Genomic DNA, 24,979 nt, shown 5'->3' with positions numbered 1-24,979 from the left:
TTTAGTCTCCGACCTGCCGCAACATTTTAAATCTCGCCTATCACACTCTATCATGCGTAGCGCTCCGCGGTTTATACATATAAAAGTGTTCCCGACACTGTCGAGCGGCCCTCGTTGGCCAACGGAGAAAGAGAGGAAGATACGAGGAAGGAGAGAAAAAATTTCTCTGCAATGCTTCTTCACGCACACTCGAGTCTATCTCGGCGGGTTTTAGTGCGCCAACGAGCGAGAGAGTCCGTTTGATCCTGGCCAAACGGACATCTTGGCCCGTTGCACACGGGGCTTATTGTGGAACGAGGAACCTGCATGGGTGTATGTTGTACGAAGGAGGAAGACACGCAGAGACGATATAATACCAGCCGCGCGATCGTGACCATTTTTGAGATCTGTTCATCTCCTCGCTCGTTCGCCCGCTCGACCGTTATTTATTGCTCAACTTGCCCCGCCAAACTTTTGGTCACGGTTCTAACCGCAATCCCCCGCGATTTATTATGTATCCTTCTATAAATACGCCGCTTTCTATTTATATACAACACAATACATACCTACGCGAACGTATAGAAATACGTAGGTACCTACGTGGATGGTATTTCGTACTACGAAGTCTGCAGTGCAACGTAGACGAAGGGATGACAATGTTTGTAGGTATAGATAAATGTTCACATGTGCGTGGAAATTGAAAAATTTCAACTTTTATTTCGTCTTTAAAACACATATTACACAGAAACTCCTAGACTTTCGATGAACATTTTGAACACGTTCTTACATACGCATGTACTCGTTCGATCGAAGTACTTTCTGTCGAATTTGCATTCCTAATTTCCTCTCTGAAATTTCCTTCATGTTTCAAAGAATAAATCTTCTTCTTCTTGTTCTTTACGGTTTGGATGGTTTCTCGTCTAAATGGAATAAATTGTCATTTCCGTCGTTAACTAGACAGGATTTCGTTTATGGTCCGTATCTACTACTCGACTCCACATCATCAGCTTTATCGAACGAAGTCAGAACTAAACCTTCTTCCTCATCGGTTTTCAACTTCACCATCCCCGTTACGCGAATCCACGGGGACTTGTGCTACTATATAACACATACAAATGCACCAAATGAAGAGATGCTCTCTCTCCCTCTCTCTCTCTCTCTCTTCTTCCTCTCAGAGCTGCAACCGCAGTACACGCACGCATGTAGTAGTTACACATGTACGATGAAAAAACATGCAGGCATATCCACACGTTTCTCCAAACGTAACGCACATATGCACACGCACACGCAGACACACATGCCGCAGGTACGCCTGCTGCGCTACACACATTGACATCAGAGGCAGAGGCACGTGTGTGCGGCTCTGCATGCACAGGGAGGTTGGTTAGATTAATGGCGGCGCGTCACCGGAGCGCGGAGCGCGGTGGGAGAAGAGGCGTCGGAGGGGCTAGAAGGCGGAGGAGGCCGCGGGGGAGGAGATGGCCGAAGGGGATGGCGGGGGGGAGAGGGAGGGGAGGGGAGGAGCGGAGCGCAACGGAGGAGTCACGGAATGACGTCACCGTGCATGCTGTCGTGACTCGTGACACGCGCGTGCGAGGTTTAATTAGTGGTACAATGCTGAATCGTCTCCCACCCCCTCCCCCAAACCCTCTTCCTCCTCCTCCCCCTTTTACCCTTCGCCCTCCGCCCGCCCTTAACCTCCCGCGTTCCCCGTCGTTCCTCTTTTGGCTCCCCGCCTGCGTGATCACGACGACCTGTGACCTGGACGTACATCGAGACCGCGTTCTTCGAATTACTTATTTCTGCATTGCAGGGATCGCGTTGCACTTAGCGTAAATTCCGCCCCTCCGTCGGTTTCGTTCTCTTATTTTGTTTCTTTGCTCTTTCTATCTCTTTCTCTCTCTACGAAGAAGCTATCGCGTTGAATGTGCATCGCTGTGTATATATGGCGTGCGTGTTCATGCACAGATTTTACTTCCTCGTTATCGAATTAACTTGGATATGCTACTCCGCGTTTCATCCCATTCCCTGCGTCTACCAGCATGATGGAACTGTCGTGATTTAGTAACGCATCTCGGACTTCATTGCTGTTGTAATAGATCTGAGAATTCTTCGTTCGTGGGATGAACTGCTCGTAGAGATCTTATCGGTATATTTACGTGGCTCGGCGAAAAAATTATCTTAAAAAATATGATTTGAATCGCAAATTGGAGAATATTGAATTGTCACTTCTGAGAATGAATTGCCTGTGCGCGGTTATAAAGTATGTAATAATTAAACCGTGGTTAAGTCCGTTACTGCTTTAGGTACACTATTAAAATAATTCATTCATATACATATGGGAGTGGTTATATATACGTCCAATCCTTTCCTTGAAAATTTATACAAAAATTCTCCGCGGTGTAAAGAAAAAAATCTCCTTCCCTGTTCCCCATTCACGTAACGATTGCGATAAAGTATACAAGTTACAGGTCACACAGATAAAGATCTCTTAAGTAAAGACTACTTGGCCTCCGACTTGGGCTCCCGTTTTTCACTTCTCGCCACAGGCTCTAAACTCCTGGGTACACAAAGTAAAACGTGGCGAGTAAGTTTCCCTCGTCATCCATAACGTCGTCGACGTCGTCCTCGAAGCTGGATATAACCGTAATCGTGGTATCAGGGGAAGGGGGGAGTGGAGGTACGGCGCGTATCGCGGCGTGAATACAAGTTTAATTACCGAAAAGTGCTAATTGTAAATTTGCGTTTTATGGAGGAAGTCGAGCGAAGTGCGTCGCTATATCCGCCTTCCGCTTTCCGCCTTCCGCAGTCGTTAGTTTCCACACTTAAACTCGAACCGCGTTCAGCTGCCGCTGTTGCTGGTTTGTATATTAGCACCTTTGTCCGATGCTATCACCGCGCTCGCGCTCTGTAACAACCCCCCTCTGCCCCCAGACAGAATTACCTCCGGGTACCTACGACTCTTATGTTACACCCTGCACCTTTGCACACCTTGTCCATGTACCCCCGTTATCGACTCTTTTATCTTCACCGCGGCTTTGCATTTCCACGGCTGACTCTCACCTTCGTTGCCCATCTCGAACATATATTTATTCATCTCCAATGTTACCGCGTTTAGTCTTTTCTCAATAAACACTTCCTTTCCTATGCGGTGATAGAGCTCGGAATATCACCTCAGGGCTTTCGACGATGTTGCTTCAACTTACGACGATGCAGGTGCAGGTAGAATTCATACAACCTGTTCAGGCTTTCGAGGCGACGGTTCAATACCGGTTCTTTTTTCTGGAATAAGCTCAAGTTCGAATTGAACTGTGGTTTTCATTCATCGGAGATTCAAGATACGAAGATCATTTATCTACGATGTATGTAAAATTATCGATCTGAAAAATCTTACGTGACATTCGACATCTTTTCGAGTAGAAAATTGTTTGCATTGATTTTTGAGGCGTTCAAACAATTTGAATCTTGAAATATTTGGCGAAAACGAAAATACGCCATAACGAAGTCGTGCAAAGAAGGTTTGGGTTAGGTTGGGCCGAGAGAACACCGGGTGTGTATATCGCCAGGGCGGCGAAGGTTGGTGGAGATCAGGTGCAAACTTGGGCTGTCAGGAAGTCGCTTACAGGGAGAGGACAAAAGCATCCCGGGGGACTCGTGTGCAGTGCGATGTAGAAGCGGGACGAGGATCCCCGCCGGAGTCGCGTGGGTGAGCAACGAGCCTAACTGTGAAATAACAGGGTGGCCCATTCCGTCCCGCCGTCCGCCACCCCCCGATCCTCGTCGTCTTCCGTCGCCCCTTGCCACGAGAAGCGCGGAAGAGATCCGAGCACCGGAGCCTCGTACGTCACTTCCTTGAGCCGAGGAAGCAATGAGCGTGAGTGAGAGAGAGAGAGAGAGAGAGAGAGAGAGGCTGAAATGTAAGGGTGGGTTAGCAGGTTATATTGATTTATTTATACCTAGGAGACTCGAACCACCCTCACGCCGGGTGATGGGGTTATTGGAAAAATACCTAAGGGGTCACATCATGCGGGTTTGATTTTAGGGGTGAAAGATATCTTGCGATTTTAATATAATAACGCGCATTTGGAGTTATTCCTAATTTGCTTTTGGCTTCTTTCACTCTGCGCGGGGTGAAAATTATGGCATTTTAAAGGATAAAGCACCCCTTCGATATTCTGGAATTTCAAATTGCCCGTCGCCTTCAATTATCATTCGTACTTCACACTCTGGGCGTTCTGCGGAGTGCAATTGCGATACGACACGAGAACCGTTGTCTGGTGACCCGGGTGATGTAAAAAGGGTGACGAGAGAAACGACGAGCCGTAGACGCGTGCCTACGGATTACAGTTCAATTTATAACTGTCACTGCGCCGGGCTGACTGCGAAAATAAACTCGGGTTCTTCGTGGAAACTGCATTTTAGCACGGCTCAGAAGGGACGGAGGCTCGCGTATGTGCAGTTTGTGAAATATTTAACAACGCGAAATTTTTATCAAACAATAATAATAATAGTGCGTATAATAAAATAAATTCGTTAGTAGCGCGACAAAATATTAGACGAAAAAAAGATTGTTTTCTCCTCGTCGAGAAAAAGTCGTTATAGGATAGTTGAGTTTGCGAAAGAATGCGAAGAATCCTCGAAATATGTGAGAAATGTAAAATTAGTTTGAAAATTCCCACAGTAAATCAGAGTTAGGGGCTGATGGGGTGATGTATATGATTACACCCTGTCTCCTAGCGGCCATAAATCTCCCCCACCACGGCGAGACGCAGGTCCCGAGGATCCTACAGGTACATCCTGCCTCGAAGGACTTCGGAATAGCTTTGCTAGAGAAATGAATATATTTCGTAGGGACGGATTCGAGTGGGGAGAGTCCGGAGGGACCCAAGAACTTTCAAACAATTCCGGCCGATTACACCTCGTATGTAACACGTAAGGGATAGTCTAACGATATTTCCAAAATCCGTCACTCGTGGCAAGGCGATTCACCCTGCATGCATTAGTCCGGATGTTCTCGCGTCGAATCGTTTCGCTTCTTGAACTCGAAGGGACGAAGACCTTGTCCTGCTCGTAGCCTTCGCTCTGCGAGCCGTACGGGACCCGTATAATACAGTCTTATAGTTTCTCCTCTCGACTCGTTGCCAAGTGAATTGTTATTAGTGTGATTACGGGTGCTCGTCGTTCCCTCCCATCGTCGGACTCTCTTTTCTATGGCTGGCACACTTACACCAGCGTGGTGTGAATTTCATTCTCATGGTGTTTGCCTTTGAGGCTTTGAACACGAATTGGGGGTTGAAATAGGCATTCGTAAGTGTGGTTCTTTAAAGACGTAATATCACGGTGTGCAAGGTGAGACTATTTTTTGTTCGTTATTAATTTTTTTCTTGCTTTTATCCCTATATTTATAATTCGCGGTTTTGTGGTCTGAATGGTGGCACCGGGGTGTAAACAAATAGGTCAACACAACGATCGATGCAAGTGCAATGTGTCGATATATTCGTGAAATTCGGCTCTGGCAAGTTACGGTATCCCGTTGAATTCCTGGGTAGATAATTTTCGTCCCCAAGAGCAGCGAGGGTTGAGCAATTGAATTCTGGTTTCGAAAGACCTGGAGAACAACAAGGAAACGAGACAGTCGTTCCCCGTGTGAAATTACTTCGCTGCGCGGCTTACCCTTTATCCCTGAAACCATCCCCTTTCCTCCCCCCCCCCCCCGCCCCCGCCCTTCCGTTTTCCGTTTCCCGGTTTCACCTCCCCTGCATGCAGCGGCTCCTTTCTCTCGTGTAGGTATATCCTCATCCAGGAGGGATCTTCCGAAAATAAAGGAGATACGTCTTCCACCTCCTTTCCCTCCTCTGAAGCCTCGTGGGTACGTACCTACATGTAGATACACGTCTCTCGTTCTGCTCGTGGCATCGCGTCGTTGCCGAGAAGCGTTGCAGCTAGTAAAAGCTTTTCCTTTAGCCTGAAGCTCTTGGGCCGACGATCCCCGCATGCATGCGCGGCATCAAACGCGATAATAATTCGTTCCGCACATGCTGCCGCTTGCGTCGTTTGCATTGCATTCGACTATTGGATAGGTATACATATACCTACCGCAAAATAAGTTATTCATATTCTACGTGATAAAATATTCATAGAAGTATTATTCTCGGTATACGAGTGTATACGAAGATTGGATGAGAAGTTATTATGATTACAGAGGCATCGATTTTTACTGCTTAAATTTGTGATAAACATAACTGCTGAAGGATACTCTCCAATTATTGCATTGCATTTGCATAATAATAATAACTTATGTTTGTAAAAGCTTTTTTCGGATAGCTCGAATCGTTAGAGATTAAATTAAACAGGATTGCCTGTTATAACAAAAGACGGCATTTAGCGAACGTATTATTATACGCGTTATACGCATACATATATATTACGCAAACGTGTGTATATAAGAATGGAAAACAAATTAGCCTGAGGAAAAGAAGATGAGTAGAAAGGAAAAAAAAAAAAAAATAAATAAATTTAAAAAAAAATTGTAGAAATGAACGACGAGCTGAAGTGGTAATTAAAGTTGTGTTATTTACGCCCCGGGACAATAAAACATGAATTGTGTTGCGAAGGCAGAGAACGGATAGCAATTCTAGGTGTAATTCAACGTGTTTCTTTTCCCCGCGCGCTCTTCGTTATCTTTTTTCTCCACTTTTTCCCCCGTTTTTCATTTGTATGTTTGAAATGCGTTTATCCAATTAACATAATTGCGCGATTATCTCTCACCTCCCTGCCTGGCTGCCTGCACATGCGGACGGCGTTATACAATCCTCGACGACGTAACGCCCCGGCCATTTAGTTAACAAATCGAAATGAAGGAGTAAAAAAAAAAAATTGTAGATAAAAAAAACACCGCTTATTACAGCACGCACGAGCATTTAACAATCGGGCATAGGTACTGTGTAAGCACACTATCCGCGCAATTGCGAACATATTTCCACTGCATAATATGTTATTTATGCGTGTAAAAAACGTCGCGCGATGATTACAGGCGATAAAAATCTTCACACGGAAGCTACGCGATTCCGCGACATGTTTTACTGCGTAAAAATTGTTCAGTCTCTGACAGGCTTGCATCGACGAGACTCGGTTACGAATATTTTCGCTACATGCAGCTCTTACGGCTTGCAAATTAAATCGTTATCATTTTAATCCGCACTTTAAGACGCCAACGAATTAATGCCTTGTATGTTTACTTAATTCTGTAAGAAAACAAGCAAAATAATGCGCGAAATAATTTCTTCCTTTTTCATCCCACGCTACGCTCGCTTGCTCAAATTCACCGAGTAAATTGCACGCGAATTATTTTCTGCTTTTCTTAGGCCGACAATAACTTCGGAAACGTTATCACCGACATTGAGAACTAATTGCAGAAAATACTTGTCGCGCAAATCAGCCCTCAGAGAGCTCAAGTTACTATCGGGTGCTTCGATGGCGTGTTAAGCCGCCTTTTCGAGGGGTCGCGAAATAAAATATAATTGCACTGCAGTTGAGCGGTGAAAAAAACTCGGCCCGAGTTTGACGCCCTCCGTGATATCGTAACGCAAATTTCATGATAATAATTTGTTTTTTTATTTTTCAATTGCAGGCAAATGGTGTCCGCGCAGAGAATGGAGTTCGCCACCCGACGCCCAACGAGCTGCGAGTGACGCGGCGCGTCGCGGCGTTCTTTACTCCTCCGTCTTTCTCGGCAGTCCCGGTGAGTGAAAATACAAAATTTATTTATATTTCTTGGTTGAATTTATCGGGAACGATTTTTCTCCGACCTCGTTGCTTTATATAAATTTTCGCGGGATTAAACCATGCCAATTTTATAGGATATTTGTCTATGTCCTTTGTGTGAGTATTTCTTGTTTTTTATACTGCGAAAACTGTCGGGAATTAAAGCTACTTGCCAACGAACAGATCGAATTATTGTTCCAGTTTACTTTTCTGTTTTATTACTATTACCATTTCTATTATTATCATTATTGTTTTTGTCATTTTTATTTTTTAACACACGCATTGTGGCTCACCTGTGTCTCGCACACTTATAGTTTATTCATTATCGTCCGAGTTCCTGCAGCGGAGGTCTTCGGGCTGCCTCTGACGCGGGACAGAGAGCCAAAGTATAAATATAAATGGCTCGGAATCAAATCTTTAGATTTTCTACGCCGTCCGACTCTCGAATACCTCGGAACCAGTTCTCGTTAGTTATATCTAGACGTCGGATCGCCGGCTTATACATATACCTTAAATATATATTACATAGGTATGTATATGTGTATAATACGTGGTAGAGTAGAAAGAATTTTTTTTTCTCAGTCGTTAGCTGCGGTTGAAATTTTTCAAAACTGATCTCTTTCGCTCTCTGCCTCCCTATCTTTCTATCCTTCTTCTCTCTCTCTCGCTCTCTCTCTCTCTCTCTCTCTCTCTCTCTCTTTAACGTATACCGCCCCCGGCGTAGGTAATTAATTCGCAAATTCATGGTAGGTACTATACCAGCTACTCTGCGCTCGCAAAAGAGATTAACATCTCGGTAATTACAAGGATGTACGAGCCAGAGCGTATTCTCACCCATATCTGTTTATTTTATTCATCTTGCGCGAGGTATACGCGCTCAGGTAGTAAAAGAAATTCGTACTCTCGTTTTTAAACATACGCGAGATCTACGGATTAAATCTGGCTAGAGGCAAAAAAAAAAAAAAAAAAAAAAAGAAAAGAAAAAAAAGAAAGAAAAACAAATAATTAAACGAAATTCATTGACGACTCTGCCGCTATGCATACGGAATTACGTGAGAAAAAACTCGTCGCTATTTTAACAGTTGGTATAGTTAATAAACAACAGTTCTTTTCCAAAACAAATTCTACTATTCTGCGAATTTGATAGAGGAATTACGAATAACCTCGTACCTACGTAAGAAGTGAAACAGAGATATCAGAGATCCGAAAATTATTACAGCCCATTCCGAAGATCTACGTATGCGTATAAACCGTTGAAACCTACTGCGAGCATTGGGAATAACAAACCGGAAGTTTCCGTGCGAATCCGAGACCGTGTATAAATTTTCGGAATAAAAGCATACTACATGCATACGTATTACGTATACATACGTCTAGACGATTGTGCAGGACGCAAACCTGCATCGCCGTGTGAGGCATTGCAAAATTGCCGAGCGTCCTTCGCGGGAATAAATCCAGGTCATAGAGCGAGCGTTTTTGCTCTAGATGTAGGTTTTGTCGAGCCCTCTCGATATAGATACGTAGGTACGTATAAGTGACGTAAGCCGTTTCCTCGGCAGTATTCGCCACTCGCTGTGTGCGCTCGGATCTCGACGCTTGCGCGCATGCGCGAGGCTTTAAGGTCTAGGGCTGCGCATGCCGGGAGGGAATGAGGCTTGTTCCTGGCGCAGCGTCGTTTCACTCCTCGCGAGCGGTGGAGAAGGACGAGGCCTTGCGCCTTGCGCCTTGCGCCCTGCGTCGGCGAGCGCAGCGGAGGTTAGCGCACAAGTGAACCACCGCCTCGGGTCGACTCGGGTCGTCATGGCAACCCGGCGTGGCGGTAATGCGGCGGTAACCATGGCAGCGCGAATCCTCTTCTCGTCCCTCCCGTCCTTGCCCTCATCCAGCCTCTTACAGCCTCTTATTCCAGCCATCTAGACGTGTCTTTATTCCTCCGTCTCTCGATCCTCCGATCTCTTCGCGCTCTACGATTCCTGATTTTTTTTCATTCTTCGGGTCTTCTGCTCGTTCCCAAAGATTGGCGAGACGCGATTACCTGTTCTTTGATTTTTTTTTCTTCACCTTTTTTTTCGTTCTTTTTTTTCGAATGACATTCCTCTTCTATCGGATTCGCATTCGCTTTTTAAAATTACTCGCGATACAATGTTTGATGATATTGAAAGACAATTTCGACTCATTCATTTATTATAGAAAATTCATTGCGGTAGGGAATTTTCTTCACTTCCTACCAAAAATTCAAGAATTTAATTTGCAATGATCTTTTAAAGTTGTATTTAGCTCCCCATAAAAATATTACAATATCTACAGACGAATAAAGGATTGTCGTTAAGTTTAAAACCATATCTTCGCTGCATATCATCCACGATGCTGCGCTAGTTTTTCGTTGAAAATTATTTCCCAAATTTTGATCGACTCACTTTATTTTTCAGAAAATTCTCTCTAATCATTTTTAAATCCACCTAATTTCAATGGGTTGAAAACCCAACTGGCAGAAATCCACTTTTAGACTCGTGTAAATAAATGGAGATTCAAGAATCAGGAATCCCTCGAATAGACGTGCAATAAAACTTTTCCATACCTATTCCAATATTAAATTCCTCAAATTTTAATATTTGGAGCTGCAAGTGCAGTCAACGTTCCGTACTATTAAAAAACCATAGACGACAGATTGAAAGAGAAATTGAAAAATTTCAAGCAAAACATGCACTTATCGTTAAGCTTCGCCGCGAGAGCGTTGCACCGCCCAAAAGTATAGATCCCAAAGTGGCGGGGTTGGGGTTTGGGTTTGGTTTGGTTTGGTTTGGTTTGGTTTCTCGTGCGGGTCGCCCATCACCCGAACCCCTCGTCGCGTCGCTCGGCGGGTGATCGCGGTGTAACGTAAGGGTTGCGGGCCGGCGTCGGCGTCCGCGTTCGGGGTGAGCGAGTTTAAAACCCCCGGGGGCTCGAGGTCCGGGTCGGGTAGATTTATCGGATGTTTTGGTTGGCGGCCATTGTTGCCCGCGCTCTCATCTCCTTGGCATCCAGCAATCGCGACCACTAAACAGCCCCGGACTCCGCGGCTTGCACCTTTTGTATCCACGCCGTATACCTATATGTATACGCCACTTTCACTAGTTATCCTCCTGCTACTTTTCATTCCCATCCACATTTCACGAATCTCAAAGAGCTTTACGTCGAAAACGAGCTCGAATGCACTCGTGATAAATCTGAAATGAATTTTGAATGATTTTCGATTTGCAGCGAGTTGAAAATCGCTTTGCGACGAGCTCTAAACTGCGAAAGAACTCTTCGTTTATGATGTTCTTCAAACGAGATCAAAACGCACCTCATCGAGCTGGCGGGGACATGCCGAAATAAGTTTGAATAGGAACTTTATCGAATTAAAGAGCTCAAAATTACGTCGACAACGAGCTCAAACTCAGCTTGGAACAAACTTGTCAAGTCAAATTGCGCCGATGCGGCGGGTATGACCTGGTAATCCTGGTTCCTTCGGTCGCGTACCTAGATACATGAGGATGAACGGCAAGTTCCTGGGCCGAATATCGCGGAGCGGTCATGAGACGTGCAGAGTACGCAGGAAAAGAGCGGGCATCAGATATTTTTTCTTTTCGCTGCTCGTTCGAGCGACGCCGAAGCCGCGGCGTGTTCTTCGATTAGCTGGAGCGACCCGACCGTGACCTCTCTCGCTCCTCCCGCTCTCTCCGCTCTCTGCTCTCCTCTCTCCTCTCTCCTCTCTCCGCGCTCCATCTCGCAGCACTGATTGGACGATCCATCACCGAGCGGCTGCCCCCGGCTCCGCTCCCCGAAGGTTCGGCTCGCGTCCGACGCGCCCAGGCTGGACACACGCACAAGGCCTCCGCGCGTCACGGCGTCCTTACGCAGGAAGCCGTCGCTCTACACGCCGCAGAAAGGAGCCGGGGACGGGGACGGGGACGGGGACTTCGGTGTAATTGGTTCTCGTAGCGGCAGAAAACACCTCCGGATCGAGCCGTGAGGAAAATGAGATTCTTCGACGAGCAGCATCGTTGCAAAGCGCGCCCCTCCGACCCCCAGGACCTTTAATTAGGCCGTTTCCGAATCGCGGATTGATCCTTGCTGGACGGAGCTCTGGTCTTGCGAGTTAAATTGAGGGAGGTATTAAGAACGAAGGTTATAATGAACTCCGAGGTGGAAATATTTTACCACCTATCTACCGTTAACATAAAGATGTAGGATCGGCCGATAAGCAAATGCCTAAAAGCCGTCGATTGTCTGAGGTCCGATGGTGTGCCGATAACCGGTGAAAGGTTTAAGGTACTGGCATCGAGACTGCAGCCGTCGATCCGTCCATATTCATGGAGCGAACAGATGGTAGGTAGGTAGGTAGGTAGGTAACCCGACGGGCAGAGATATGCGCGAGTCTTGTTCGTGGGACGTGGAGGGATGATCGAATACGTCGGGTTTAAGACGGACTAAGCAGCTAATAGACATATCTCTTTGTGTCGGCCGGTAAAACGTGAACACGTTGTTCAGTCCCCGGGGTCGAACATGACTCGGATAATTTTGAGCATTCGTATAATCGATGTATTACACGGGCCGGTTCGTGTCGCGGCGTACTTAGAAGGAGGTGGAGTAGCGGGTTCCTCGTGTGACGTCACCGAGTCCTAGTACCTCCGCAGACGATGATGGAGGCTGCAGTGAGGTTGAGCGGGAGAATGCAGGAGAGAGAATTCCCGCGTGCGGCGATTACGGGGCATTTTTCGAACACAATCATTAGCGCAATTATCATTGTGTCGAGGCACAATGAGCGCAGCTCCAACCACCGACAACAATGGACGACTCGCCGCTGCGTCGAGAGGAGGAGGAGGATGAGGAGGATGAGGAAGAAAATAAAAGGATATAATAATGAAAAAGCAACGAGAGCTGTGAACTTTGAGTGCTGATGCGAACTATGCCTCTCGTGCACGAGTACCCACCTACCGTAATATCGTGTACCTACCTACCTACCTACCTACCTACCTACCTACCTGCATAACGCGCGTACCGACGTCAAACACTCGATGCAGACGGCCCTGCATCCTCCCCTCTTGCACCCTATGTATAAACTTGATTCTTCCTCCACTCACCGAAACAAAAGACCTCTCAGAGCGTAGTGCCGTTCACGATTATACTTACATCCCTCAATTGACGTTCCGCCGACGTGTTACTAATGGAGGATCGTTAACGGGGGCTACGCTTACGCGTTGACCTTCTTACACCACCACATCATCTGAATAATCCCAGCTTTACGAATAATGCAGGCTACGTTGTCTCGATCGAGGATAAAGCTTCGTCACTTTTCATCCGACCTTTACATCGCGGTCAATAATTGCTGTGTCGAAAGCCATTTTTTCACATGTGACAAATTTTATCACGATTCTCGGCTCTGTGTGAAAAATGCACTTTTCCACTAGACTGAAATGATCAACTAAAAATCGACGGTTCTTTTTCTAACGATAAATCAGATCCTTGACTTAAAAAAAAAAAAAAAAATCAAAGTTCCTCCTGATTTCTCTATCAGAATCGTATATGTACACACAGCGTTTATTGCGTGATTAGAACTGCAGTACAAGAAAAAAGTGGATCCAAACATCACAGGCGCGTGGTCAAAAACCCAGACCTTGAGATTACCAGAGAGAGAGAGAGAGAGAGAGAGTGAAAGGCGTGGGCGTTGGATGCATGCGGCGCAGGGGTAGAATCTGCAGGAGAAATGGCGAGCGTGGAGAATTCGCACGGTTAGCGCACGGGGCGCACGCGGTTCGCACGAAAAGCGGGCCACCCGGGGCAGCTCTCGCTCTCTTCATTTCCAGGCTGTCACGAGCAGAAGAAGATTTGGCCTGGGTTTGACAGCTGCAGGGTCCGGGTTGGGGCCGAGTAGGTTCGGAACTCGGTGCGGGGGCGGCACGGGCATCGGGCACATGCCGCATTCCCCGCCCTAGCTCAATAGCGCCGTGGCCACTGCACATCGCTTCTAGCCTTTTGTGAGGATACGCCGCACGTTTTAATTATTCGCCATCGTCGCCGGTTGTGATTCAGTTGTTCCTCCGAAGCTTTTTTCCTTTCATCGAGCGTGCGTGCGTGCGTGCGTGCGTGCGTGCGTACTTGCGTGTGCGCGGTCCTTGTTTGATTCCTCTCTTTTTTTTCCTCCCTCTTTTTCCTCTATTTTTTTTCTCACTTTAATCGTTTTATTCTTCCGACGAGGGATGAACTCGCGAGGGACGAAGAACCCCGCTGCAAAGTTACGAGAGTTAATATAACCAGCAAAACAGATACCCGGCTCCACGGAGAGCAGAGAGGAAATAGAAAATAAAGATTAAAAAAGAAAGGAAAATAAAATAAAATGGAAGGTGAAAATGATGCTTATACGGTCGAAAATAGCTTCACGGGGAATGATAAAACCGTCTATAACGGGCCAAAATTGTCCCCGCGAAATTGCGAACGAACCGAACCATTCCGAGCATCTGCGCCCCTCTGTGCATGCGCCATATTATCCTGGCGTGACGGACTACCGTGTGTACAGGGTGAAGACACGCGTTGGTTTAGATTCACGGTCCTCGTTTCGTCTTGTTGAATTTCACATTTTGCCGTGAAGACGCCGGTCTGCGCTTTATTTTTCGCCTCGGTTAGACCCGAGATCGCGACGAAATTTTCGCCGGGATATGAGAGCTTGCAGATTTACTTGTTCGGGGCTGTTCGCGCAACTTGCATAGAAGAGAACTGTTTAATATCAGCTGCGCACATGGGACCCGTGGAGAGAGACATTTCGCTAATATTCCTGCCCGGAGGAAGTTAGAGGACGCGAGAGCTTTCGCCCGGGGTGGGTACAACTACAGACGGAGAAGCCCGCCCCCGCGACTCTCCCCTATTAATACGGTATATTCAAAACGTACGAATATAACCCACACGGTGACGACGACGTAGGTGCCTTCATACGTCGGCTAAAACCATTGTGCCTGTATCTCAACTCTGACTTCATGAAATCTGTGCTTTCTATTGTTCCGCGGCTCGAGGCTTGAGCTTTACGCTTTGTGAATTCCGCGGAACTCCGGAACTGTCTTTTCTCCCACATCCACGTCCCCCCCCCCCTGCCCTTCTCTTTCTCTCTCGCTCTCTGTGTGTATAATAGTCAGTGCAGCTTTTGAATAAGGAGCTAATGAATGTCGACGTCGAGAATATCCTCGGTATTGTATCGTCCTCTCGATGCATCGTTTCACCTCTTCTTTATTCCTATTCTATGCTACGTACTACATGTATCTAGCTGTTGCGTTCGCCTGTACAACTTTTCAAAAAGCTTTTACAATTTTGTTTCGTATAGAAATCCGGGATTCGATATTGTACCAATGAACGTAAAAAAAATCTTGTCGCCTTTCGATCATACATCTGGTAGCCATCAGAAACCTTGTTCGTATCAGTATCCGAAGTTCCGAAATCGTTTCTCTTTTCGCGTAGAAGTAAACGATGAAGTGAAATTTTCCGCTATCAATGGTACGAATGATTATTAAATCCTATAACCTGGCGTATTCAAGGGAGGCTGAAAGTCGGAATGAAAGAGACTTTGGCTTTCCGTGAACGCACCTTGCAGATTTGGCATTCCCACCTTGGCGCGTACAATGTACCTGCGGCTTTCACATCCTTCGCAAGCCTAGGGAGCAGCGAAGTAGAGGCGGTATTGTTTCTCTTGTTGGTACTCGAGTCGAGCCTCCTCTCCTGTCTCCTCTCTTCGAGTGGCCTGGACCTCTCAACCGCCCTTGAATACCCCCCGACTCGTTCTTGGCCACGTTCCGTACTCACTCACTCTTTCTCTCTCTCTTTTCTCCTCTCTTTCCGTATAGGTACCACCACGTTGAATGCGGATACCTATACGTCCTCGCTCTCCCTTCGACCACTGTCAATTAGTGTCCGATTGACTCTCTCGGATCTGGTAGCAGCTAACTCTAAACTAGAGAATAATTAACGACGCTCCCCGTCCGTCGCCCCACGAATTACTTGCGTTTGGTGGGCATAACGTGATTTACAACGGTGCTGCATATTACACGGAGGACAGAGATGTGTCGAGAAGCTGAGAGATGAATAAAATACGTTGTTATTATTTTTATCCATATTGTTGTTATTTTCGTTATTATTATTATTACTGTTTCACCAGGTGTGCGTCCGTTAACTAACTTTTTCAGCATCATTCTCACGCACGCATAAATATTGTATACCTACGTAATGTATATTCATCAGGTAGTAGTTTCTTTCTTTTTTTTTTCTTGTTTTTGTTCTGTTTTAGTTTTTTAATTTTATTTTGTATCTAATTGCGTTTAATTTATCGACCGCGTGTGCAAGCTAGTTGACTTTTTACACTTGAGTTTTCGTATAAATGTTTCTAGTCGATATTTTTATTATCTCAAGTGGCTTGTTTCCCATATACTTACCTTTTTCTTTCACCTTTACATTCATATTATCGAAAGACTGCGTGTAATGAAGATGTCTGTTTGCCGTGAAAGACCGGCGTGAAAGAGAGGGAGGGAGGGAGAGAAGGAGAGGCGCCACAAATTATCATGCGGGTCCGAACGAACCAACGTCGTTTGTACACCGCGTGGCCAATGTGCGGGAAGAGGAATGGGGGAGAGGAGAGAGAGGGAGAGAGTGAGAGAGAGCGCTTATCTTGCGAGCGGCTTGTTTCCTGACCTCCCTATTAGTTCGCGTGTCCCCGATAATCTATATACTCGGGTGAAATACGGCTACTCGATCTCAACGGACCTGGTCCAAGTCGTTAATTAGCTTGGGTCCACTCTTACTACTCTCTCTCTCTCTCTCCCTCTCTCTTTCTCTCTACTACTGGCTACTCCTCATTCTCATTCACATTCTTATTCTCTTTCGTTTAATTACTTATACCCAAGACAACGCTCCTCCTCGTGTCAAAGCTGACACGTGTCGCTACGCCGGAACGCATTATATAAAAGATTCGCGCACGCACAGTTCAACCCGAATTACTTGTACCTGTCGCCGCTATTTTAAGAAAATTATGCCGAACGATCTATAACGGATTTTTTTTTTTTTTTTTTTTTGTTAAATAGTTAGAAATTACTTCTTTGTGATGATGAATGGAAGATGTTGGTCAATTCTGTCGTCGAAATTTGAATTTGAATTTGAAACACTCAAAATTATATGTAGGTACTTGAGTAGTGTGAACAGTAAGAACGTCGATTTTATGAATTTTAGAATCGATCTTGTCTGGTTGACGGAGATTTTAATCCACCTATAGCGTCTCGGTGTTCTGCGTCATCCATCGATTGCATTCCAACTTCTTTCTCATATTTTATCTGTCTCACTTTTCTATACGATATTCTTATTTCCTTTCGTTCAATTCTATTTGTATACCGTCTTGAATTACTCGGGAACGATCAGCGATGGCATCAGCGGTTTCCGGGCCGAGACGACGAACTCTGTAATTTTAGACTTTCGATTCGATCCTGAATCAACTCAGCAGTTGATCTGATTTGTTTTCTACGTCCAGTCGCGGAGGATATCGGGAATTCGAGATCAAACTTATCGGAGAAATTTGAATCGGAATCAAATAAGACACGATTGCGTGGTAATGAAAACATCATTGGAATTTACTCCAATTGTCTCGTCGACCGATTAATCAACGGATGTAGAATTAGAAACTTTGCTTCGTTTGAACCGTAGGGCACCTGGAAATGAAGTCATTTCCAGGCTACCTCGGCGATACATCCAATCAAAAATGTTTTGCACTAATCGTCGTCAACTTTACACTCGGAACCTAGTTTCTTAACGACGACAAGGGCATATATCTTTAGGAAATTCTTCCGTGGCGTCTAAACGGTCTCTAAACGGTCGTTCAGTGGCCATGAAGAGTCCGAATCATACCTACTCCTCAAATCAGGTATCACGCATAATGTATACAAACGTGGAAATTAACCACGATGTGGATTTGACGATGTCGAAGTGATCGATTTACGGCCCCTGTTTATAGAATATGCTAATTTTTTCTCATTATCTTTATATTCTCTGGTTCGATTAAAAGGCGGCGAAGGCTCGATGGGCCCACACGAGTCAATTCTGCTGCTGAAAAGAGAGGACAAGACACTCTTCGAGGCAGCGCGGTAGCCTGCAACACGCATAGTCTACGTGTCGTCGGGGCGCGTCCGCACTCTCGTAAATCAAATTGCTTAGATTATGTCGTATTAGTGCGTGTTTTATGACGCACTTTGAGATACCCGCCGATGCTACTCACTTCGCTGCGGCTGCCGTCAAGGCGATCCGCGGTCCGCTGCCGTCCTGCACAGTTGAAAATTATTAATGGCGCGCTTTCGAATAATTAGACCACTTAGTGAACTTGTCGACGCGGATCCCGCCGGTTCGTCAAACCGTATATCACGCGCGCTTATAGCGCGTTCGCTCAATTACACAAGTATCGGGTTGGCATTTTTCTCCCTATTTTCATTTCTTTCTTTCTTTCTTTACGCCAAATCACTACAAATTCCTGTGAATTATAATCCCTGTGATACGGAAATGACGAAAAATCTTCGAGATCATTGCGTACAACCTGGTGATTCTCGAGGGGAATTCATTTGACACCATTTAATTGATATAAGAATTAACAAGATCGTCAAGTTTCGGAGGAAACAAGGAAGTGCTTAACGCGGGGAGACGAATAATGCGAGGAAAAAAGATGGAGCGATCGGGAGACAGGAAGCCAAAAATGAGACTGAGAACTGATCAAGCGAACGAAGGACCGAGTCATGTTGCGTGTCATGAAAGCTACTCCCTGCGGACCAACACCTTTTTCTTCTTCTTCTTCGTGCACGACACGTCGAAGCTGAGGAAGAACCGCGGTTCTCAGGTTTCTCAAGTGAACGACAAATATCGCGTTTAACGGTGTATAAACTTATACAAACCTTGCAAAAACGCTGTACAACGGTCGGCCAAACTGTATCGATATCCGCTTATCAATTTCTGGGGGAAAATCGGAGCTTCAGGATCGCGGACTTCGTGCGCACATGGAGAAGGGTTAACTTTAATCTGAGAAAATAAATCAGATCGCACAATGCTATATACCTACGTGTGGATGTTTGGATAACGGCAGAGACATAAAGGTGATGCGAAAAAGCGCGGCAATCGTCGAGTCGAAAAAGCAGCGCGTCGGAGTTTCTTGCGGGATTTGGTCTGACGAGAGGACGGGTACGAACGTAACGTAGTTCGAATCGTTTCCCTGATTAATTTGAGGAGAAAAAGCGTCGGATTCCGCTCGCTCCTCAGTCCTCGAAGCTCGAGTCGCGCGCGGGTCGATCGGAGCCGGGGGAGGCCGACAAACGCGGATCAGAGCCGGTGCTGCACAGGGCCGCTCGCTCCTAATCGGAGCCGCGATTATTATCTCCGGTTGAGGTGGATGTATATGGAACGTTTTACCGTATAAAAGCCATATCTCGGTCCAAATACGGAGACGCGGGCAGCGCCGATCGCGCTCCGCGCAACCTTCTGCGCCGAGCATCCGGGAGAGTAATCTCGGCTCCTCTTCGCCGCATACAGTCACGCACCTACGTTACACGGCAACGTCACGCACGGAGCGTATGCACGACCCACACACGCACGACGCCCGCCGATGGAGGCTACATTCCATCAAACCAGCCTCCATCTTGTGCGCCTCTAACCCCTGCGGCCACGGCTGGCCTCTCTCTGTCCATCTTAATCTGATCGGCCTGGAATCACCTATATGGATATCTCTCTTTAACCCACGCGGCGGCGGGAAGGAGACGAGCGGTGAGGTGTGGTGAGGAGAGGAGAGGAGAGGAGAGGAGGGAAAGATGCCCGCGCCTGTTGGGTGAAAAAGGATATGAAAAAATCCAGACGGGATTTTTTCTCCTCATTTTTTTATCCCCCTTTTTCCTTCTTTTTATTTCCTCCTTGTTCTTCTTCTTCTTCTTCGTCTTCTTATTCCTTTCGCGGACGATTCTCTCCCGTGTGCGCGGGGATTTGCGCGTGGGTGGATGAGGGCCGAGGTGCGCTGCACCCATCGAACCGCTGCTGCCCTCGCCATCTCACAAGTCTGCGAACCTTCGCAATGGAGGCTGATCCACCGGCGGTCAGCCGGCCGACCCCCGCCTTTCTCGGCTGCACTGCAGAGACTCTCCTTCGCGCTAATCCGAAATATCTCGTTATTAAATCGGCTGAGTTATAGCTGCGCCGAGTTGGCTCGCCAGCGCTGCGCAAAAACACGGAGGCTATAACGCGCCCTACGCGATATATCTAATCTTTTCGTAATCTCTACGGCATTAATTAACCTTTATATAACGGTGATAGGAGTTTCCCGGATTTATATCTCGTTATTCGTAGCTACCGTACGCGCGATGCTAAAACAAGTTGGTAAAACCGTCTGGCTGCATGCGCGTCTCCGAGAAGTCGAATCTCGATGATCGACGTCGAAATTAGTGCCCTTGAAAATTTTTCCACCCTGCAGGCGATACGGTGGCATATATGCAGAGAGCGTTGAAACGCGGGGCGAACGGGGCTGCCGATGCAGGGCGCAGGATGCATTTTTAACGATACTAAAATAGCGACGGAGGCAAAGAGCCCGCGCTCTGCTGCTCTGCGGTTGTGGAATAGCGCTCTCCTTTTCAGAGGAGAAAAGCCCGTTGCAGCATGCGCTCGCTGCACTACCACGGCAGACAAAACATCAACAGCTGCGCCGCCGACGATCGGCGCTCGTCGTCGTCTTCTTCTTCTTCGTCTTCTTCTTCGTTCCCGTCGCGCTCTCCGAAATTCTACGCTCTTCTTCATCTCTCCGTTTCGTATTTCGGCCCCCGAAGCGCCTCTCTCTCCAAGAAATTCTTCAGGGTCTCCGATGAGCGTGTTCACGCATTCCTTCGCCTTACCCTCCTCCATCCCTTCCTCACAACCGTATACGCCGAACGTGTCATCAACCGCACAAAGTGACACGGTGTTGACTGTCGGGCTTCTCTCTATTTCTTTATTATACGACGAACAAACAGCGGTTTCTTATCGTCTCTCGATTAACTCCACGCATTTTCTTTCTCGATGAAAAATCTAGGGGGGCGGGGGGGCGATAATTCTGGCTACACCTATTTTTGCACGAACTGCACAGTGTTTCGCTCTCGCATATAAGATATAACGCGATATTGCGTGTGTACGCGGTTCACCGGCACCCGCGGTGATAAATTGATTATACCCATACAACCGGCCGCCTTTCGGGTAATTCTAGTTTTCTTTATTCTTATTATAATAAACACATAATATCGATCGCTTTACATATTATTTTCGTGAGGATCTCGCGCGCACTGCACGGAATAAGAAACGCGTGGGCATATCTGCTCGTTGGGATAAGTGGGCCCCTCGGGCTTGACGGTGAAGCTCGATGATCGTCGCTTGAAAATATCTGCAAGATCGATCGATCGACCGATCGGCACTTGAGAGTGAAAGAAAAAAAAAAAGGATGAGAGGGAAGGAGAGCGCTGACTTTTGTGTTCGAAAATAATGCGTTTCGCTGTAAAAACGATATGCAGAAAACTGACTGAACGGAGAAAACAACACTGTCGTCATAACAACGATAAGAACGAGACGAGAAGGTGAGGGTAAAATGAGCAGCGAATACCTCGGACGAACAGGTGTGCGAACTTGTGTACTCCTGTACCGTGTATTATAATTTGATCTCTTATACGCACATTTCGAGACGACATCTCGACTCGAGGACGAAAAGCCCTGTTGAGAGCCGGAGCCGACGACTCAGAAATGGCCCGTCACAACTCACTCTGATTACAGCCGGTTTATTTAGAAGTTAATTTGAATAAAACGACGAGCGGTGGACCCGCTGCGGAGTCGAGACGCGATTCCAGAGCTCGTGGTAGCGAGCTTGCGGCGTAATCTATACATAGATATACAGGGAGTGACTGTCACCGCGTTGCCTCGGGTCGCCTGCATCGTCCTCGTAGTCAGCTTTGAGCTCTGCAGGCTACACGACGCTATTTATTTTAGTTTTATTTAAGAGTTCGCAGGTTTAGGATCGGCAGTTTATAGAGCCGATTCGTGCCTGGGTACACAAACAATCCGGGCTATTAGGGCCATAGTAGTGTTTTTCCAACGCTTCTCTAGCCGCGTTAAATCTTCGCCTCGATAGTCATTCTCATTCCGAAATCCAATTCTCGCTCCCTCTCTCTTCCCTCTTCGCCCTCCGCACCCTCGACGCTTCGTTGATAGCCCTTGGACCAGGATTCCTGGCTGTCCCCCTCCTTCCCTTCTTCTTCTTCTTCTTCTTCTTCTTTTTCTTCTCCTTAACTCATTGATTAACCTCGCTGCGGAGGAGCGGAGCTGAGCTGAGCTGAGCTGAGACCACCGCGTCTCACCGCAGCCGCGTTATGGCAGCTCTCCTCGCGAAGAGGAGAGAAATGGGCACCAGTGGCCAGTAATGAGCCAGAAAACTGGCGACAGCTAGCTATGTGTGCTATCCCGGCCGGCGGAGGGTGTGATACGCGGCCCATAACTCACCCGGGCCTCCGGGCCGTCTTGTTAGCGCCCCGGAGTACCGAACGAAACAGCCAGCCGTTCCGGCGTGTACCGTTTCTACACACTACCGAGGCAGAGCTCGAGAGACCGGCGATGGTCCTCGTCCAGACAGACGGTGGCGTTGCGAGAGGAGAGGAGAGGAGAGGAGAGGAGAGGAGAGACCCTCCAGCTATGATACACCGTCGATATCCTCCGCAGGCACACTTGGCTCACCCCTTGTTACTCTCGCCGCGGAAACGCGTACGCGATCGGCCGCTATCTCGGAACGAATCTCTCTTCCCAGTTAAGCGGACGAACTAACCGCTGCGGAGAATCGAAGAACCGATGGTGGAACCTTATCGGAACACCGTGAAAGAAATCCTTCTCCGAAGAATTCTGCCGGATGGATGACCACACATCATTGTAAAATTTTTAGTTCTTTTCAAGATTTTCAATGCGGACGTTATGGGTAGATATACTTTCTTTTTCATAGAAGTTAATTCTTCGAATACATCGATTTACCTGTTTGGCGGTAAGAATTTTCGTTTACAGATGCGTAAATTACTATCTTGGGATACGACCAGCACGTAGAAAGCCGGATTGTATCATATAACCGTTTTATATCGCATAGTAGTCACTAATTGCGATACGAAACGGAGGAGTGTTACGTTTTACGAGTATTCTTAAAGAGTGACTAAAAATAGTGCCCGAGAGAGCGTTGAATCGGCCCGCTCGCGGTTGTGTACGAAACCCGAGCCTCGGAATCTTGCGGCGAGGGTTATCTCGGCGTCTACATCTCGCCGCGTTGCGATCCGTCGCGATCTCGACGTGGAATAAGGCTGTGGATCGTGGTGGCGGTGCGGCTGTGGAATATGAAAAAACGAGAAAATAAGAGATGGATACAGTAAAGCTGAGACGAAGAGGGAGTAAGAAGAGGAGTATAAGAAACACGGACAAAAAGGACGGGATGAGATAAACACACACGCGGGGTAAAAACATCGGGGATGTATGGAAAAAGAGGAGCGAAACCGAAGAGCAAGAGGAACGAGAGGACGCGAGAGTCGTTAAAACGTTAAACCCTCACCCTTAAATGCCCGGTGAACCACGTGGCCGCCGCACACGGCGACAAAAAGTCATCTTCGTGCCGCATGCACCACTCCTCGGCCTACGTACGCAGATATCTCTGTGCTCCACGGGCCCGCTACCAACACGCACGAAAACGGAATCCCAACACCATTTCTCGAGGACACGTGCTCGTCAGATGTCTCCGCCTGACACCGTGCAGCATCGCAACGTTAACGTCGCCGTCCCGGCGCTTCCATTAACACTTTTGTCCCGCCCTTTCGAACCCTGGACTTGACGCAACGCCGCTGAACCCTACGTCGAGGTACTCGAGGCCAGATCGCATCCATAAAGTCTCTTTGACTCGAAGTATAGAGAATCACTGAAGCTCAGGGGCTACAAAGTGAAACAGAGTTCGATTCTGTTATAATCGCGATTTCTTAAACGGGGAACGAAAGTGGCAATGTGACCAATACGCAACGTTGACTGAAATCGTTATCGAACAGGTTCCTCTTCAACCCTTATCATTATCTTCGAAGAAATCCAGTCTATCCATTCAAGCTGCCCTGAAATCTGGTACAGAACAATGGATCATTGTCTGGGCTTGGAGTCATGGTACCTGGTTAAAAAATGTATATTCATAGCGGGTAACACGGTGGTGAGTGAATTTCTAGTGTTGACATAGCGGGGGCTGCCCCTAAGTTCCGTTTGTTCGACGGGTGTTCAGGGGGCGGGGGGACGTGGTAAGGCATGGAACCGAGCGTCGGCCAGGGTACACAGAGAGACCGCGAGGGTATTTATGACACGTGTGGTAATCTGGGGACAGTATCGCGGTAGCACGCGCTAGTATCGCTGTTTAACGACTGTATAATTAAGACGAAGTCTCACGTCCTAGCTGTAATTATCATAGAAAGCAGCGCGTTGTTTCCAGCTACACATCACCGAACGCGAGTCGCGCCGGGTCGAGCATTAATTAAGGTAATCTCTATACGTGCCCCTGAACACCGGGCAAGGAACACGGATGCTCTTCAACCTCGGGTATGATCGTTGCACCTGCGGTAGAAAGCGTTGCCTAGGATGTTGAAAATCGCTGCCGATTTCCGCTCGTCAGTCGCGATCAGTCCGAGGATCGAGAAGAGGAGGTTTCTATTCCTTCGCCAAATCTCTCGGTGTGGCCTCGCTGAGTGCGACAGAATCCTTCACCGATTCCACGACGCGGCTGTCAACGGGATGTGTTCGACTGAACCTGGGCCAAGACTCTCCAGCTTTGCCTCTGCCCGGATTCCCTTTGCATAGCGTCACTTTTCTCCCTCGATGGGAGTGACGGGAGATCGTTTTTGTCCGTTTCGTCTCCAGGAATTTTCTCCTCGTTTCGATCTAAGGATCGAAAAGAGGAAAAGGTCGTCTGGTGTCCTCCGGCTCTGATTATGACGTTCTTTTGAAGCTCGAGCTTTAGCTTTGCTAAACCAACCGACTGAGCGATTGCATTGTGTTCAGAGCTCAGAGCTCCACGGAACTCGTATACGAGAAATAATTCCGGTTTCGTCGTCGTCGTCGGTTTAAAAATTGCAACGGGTTTGAATATTCCTGCGTCTTGCACCGCGGCTGGGGGGGAATATTAATACCTTAAATACCAGATCGTGATTGAGTC

General features: G+C 47.2%; 1 protein-coding gene across 2 annotated transcripts in view; it reads left to right on the top strand.

Moving 5' to 3' along the window:
• LOC124405115 (homeobox protein homothorax) overlaps positions 1-24,979 on the top strand; it is a 287,444-nt gene that overhangs the window by 168,174 nt on the left and 94,291 nt on the right. For both annotated transcript variants that reach the window (XM_046879750.1, XM_046879749.1), the window contains exon 9: positions 7,610-7,720. In XM_046879750.1, the coding sequence (XP_046735706.1) occupies positions 7,610-7,720 (111 nt within the window). The remainder of the gene's footprint in view (positions 1-7,609; positions 7,721-24,979) is intronic.

This window comes from Diprion similis, chromosome 4, assembly GCF_021155765.1.
Source record: "Diprion similis isolate iyDipSimi1 chromosome 4, iyDipSimi1.1, whole genome shotgun sequence".
Lineage (NCBI taxonomy): Eukaryota > Metazoa > Arthropoda > Insecta > Hymenoptera > Diprionidae > Diprion > Diprion similis.
This window is presented reverse-complemented; position numbering and strand designations above follow the sequence as displayed.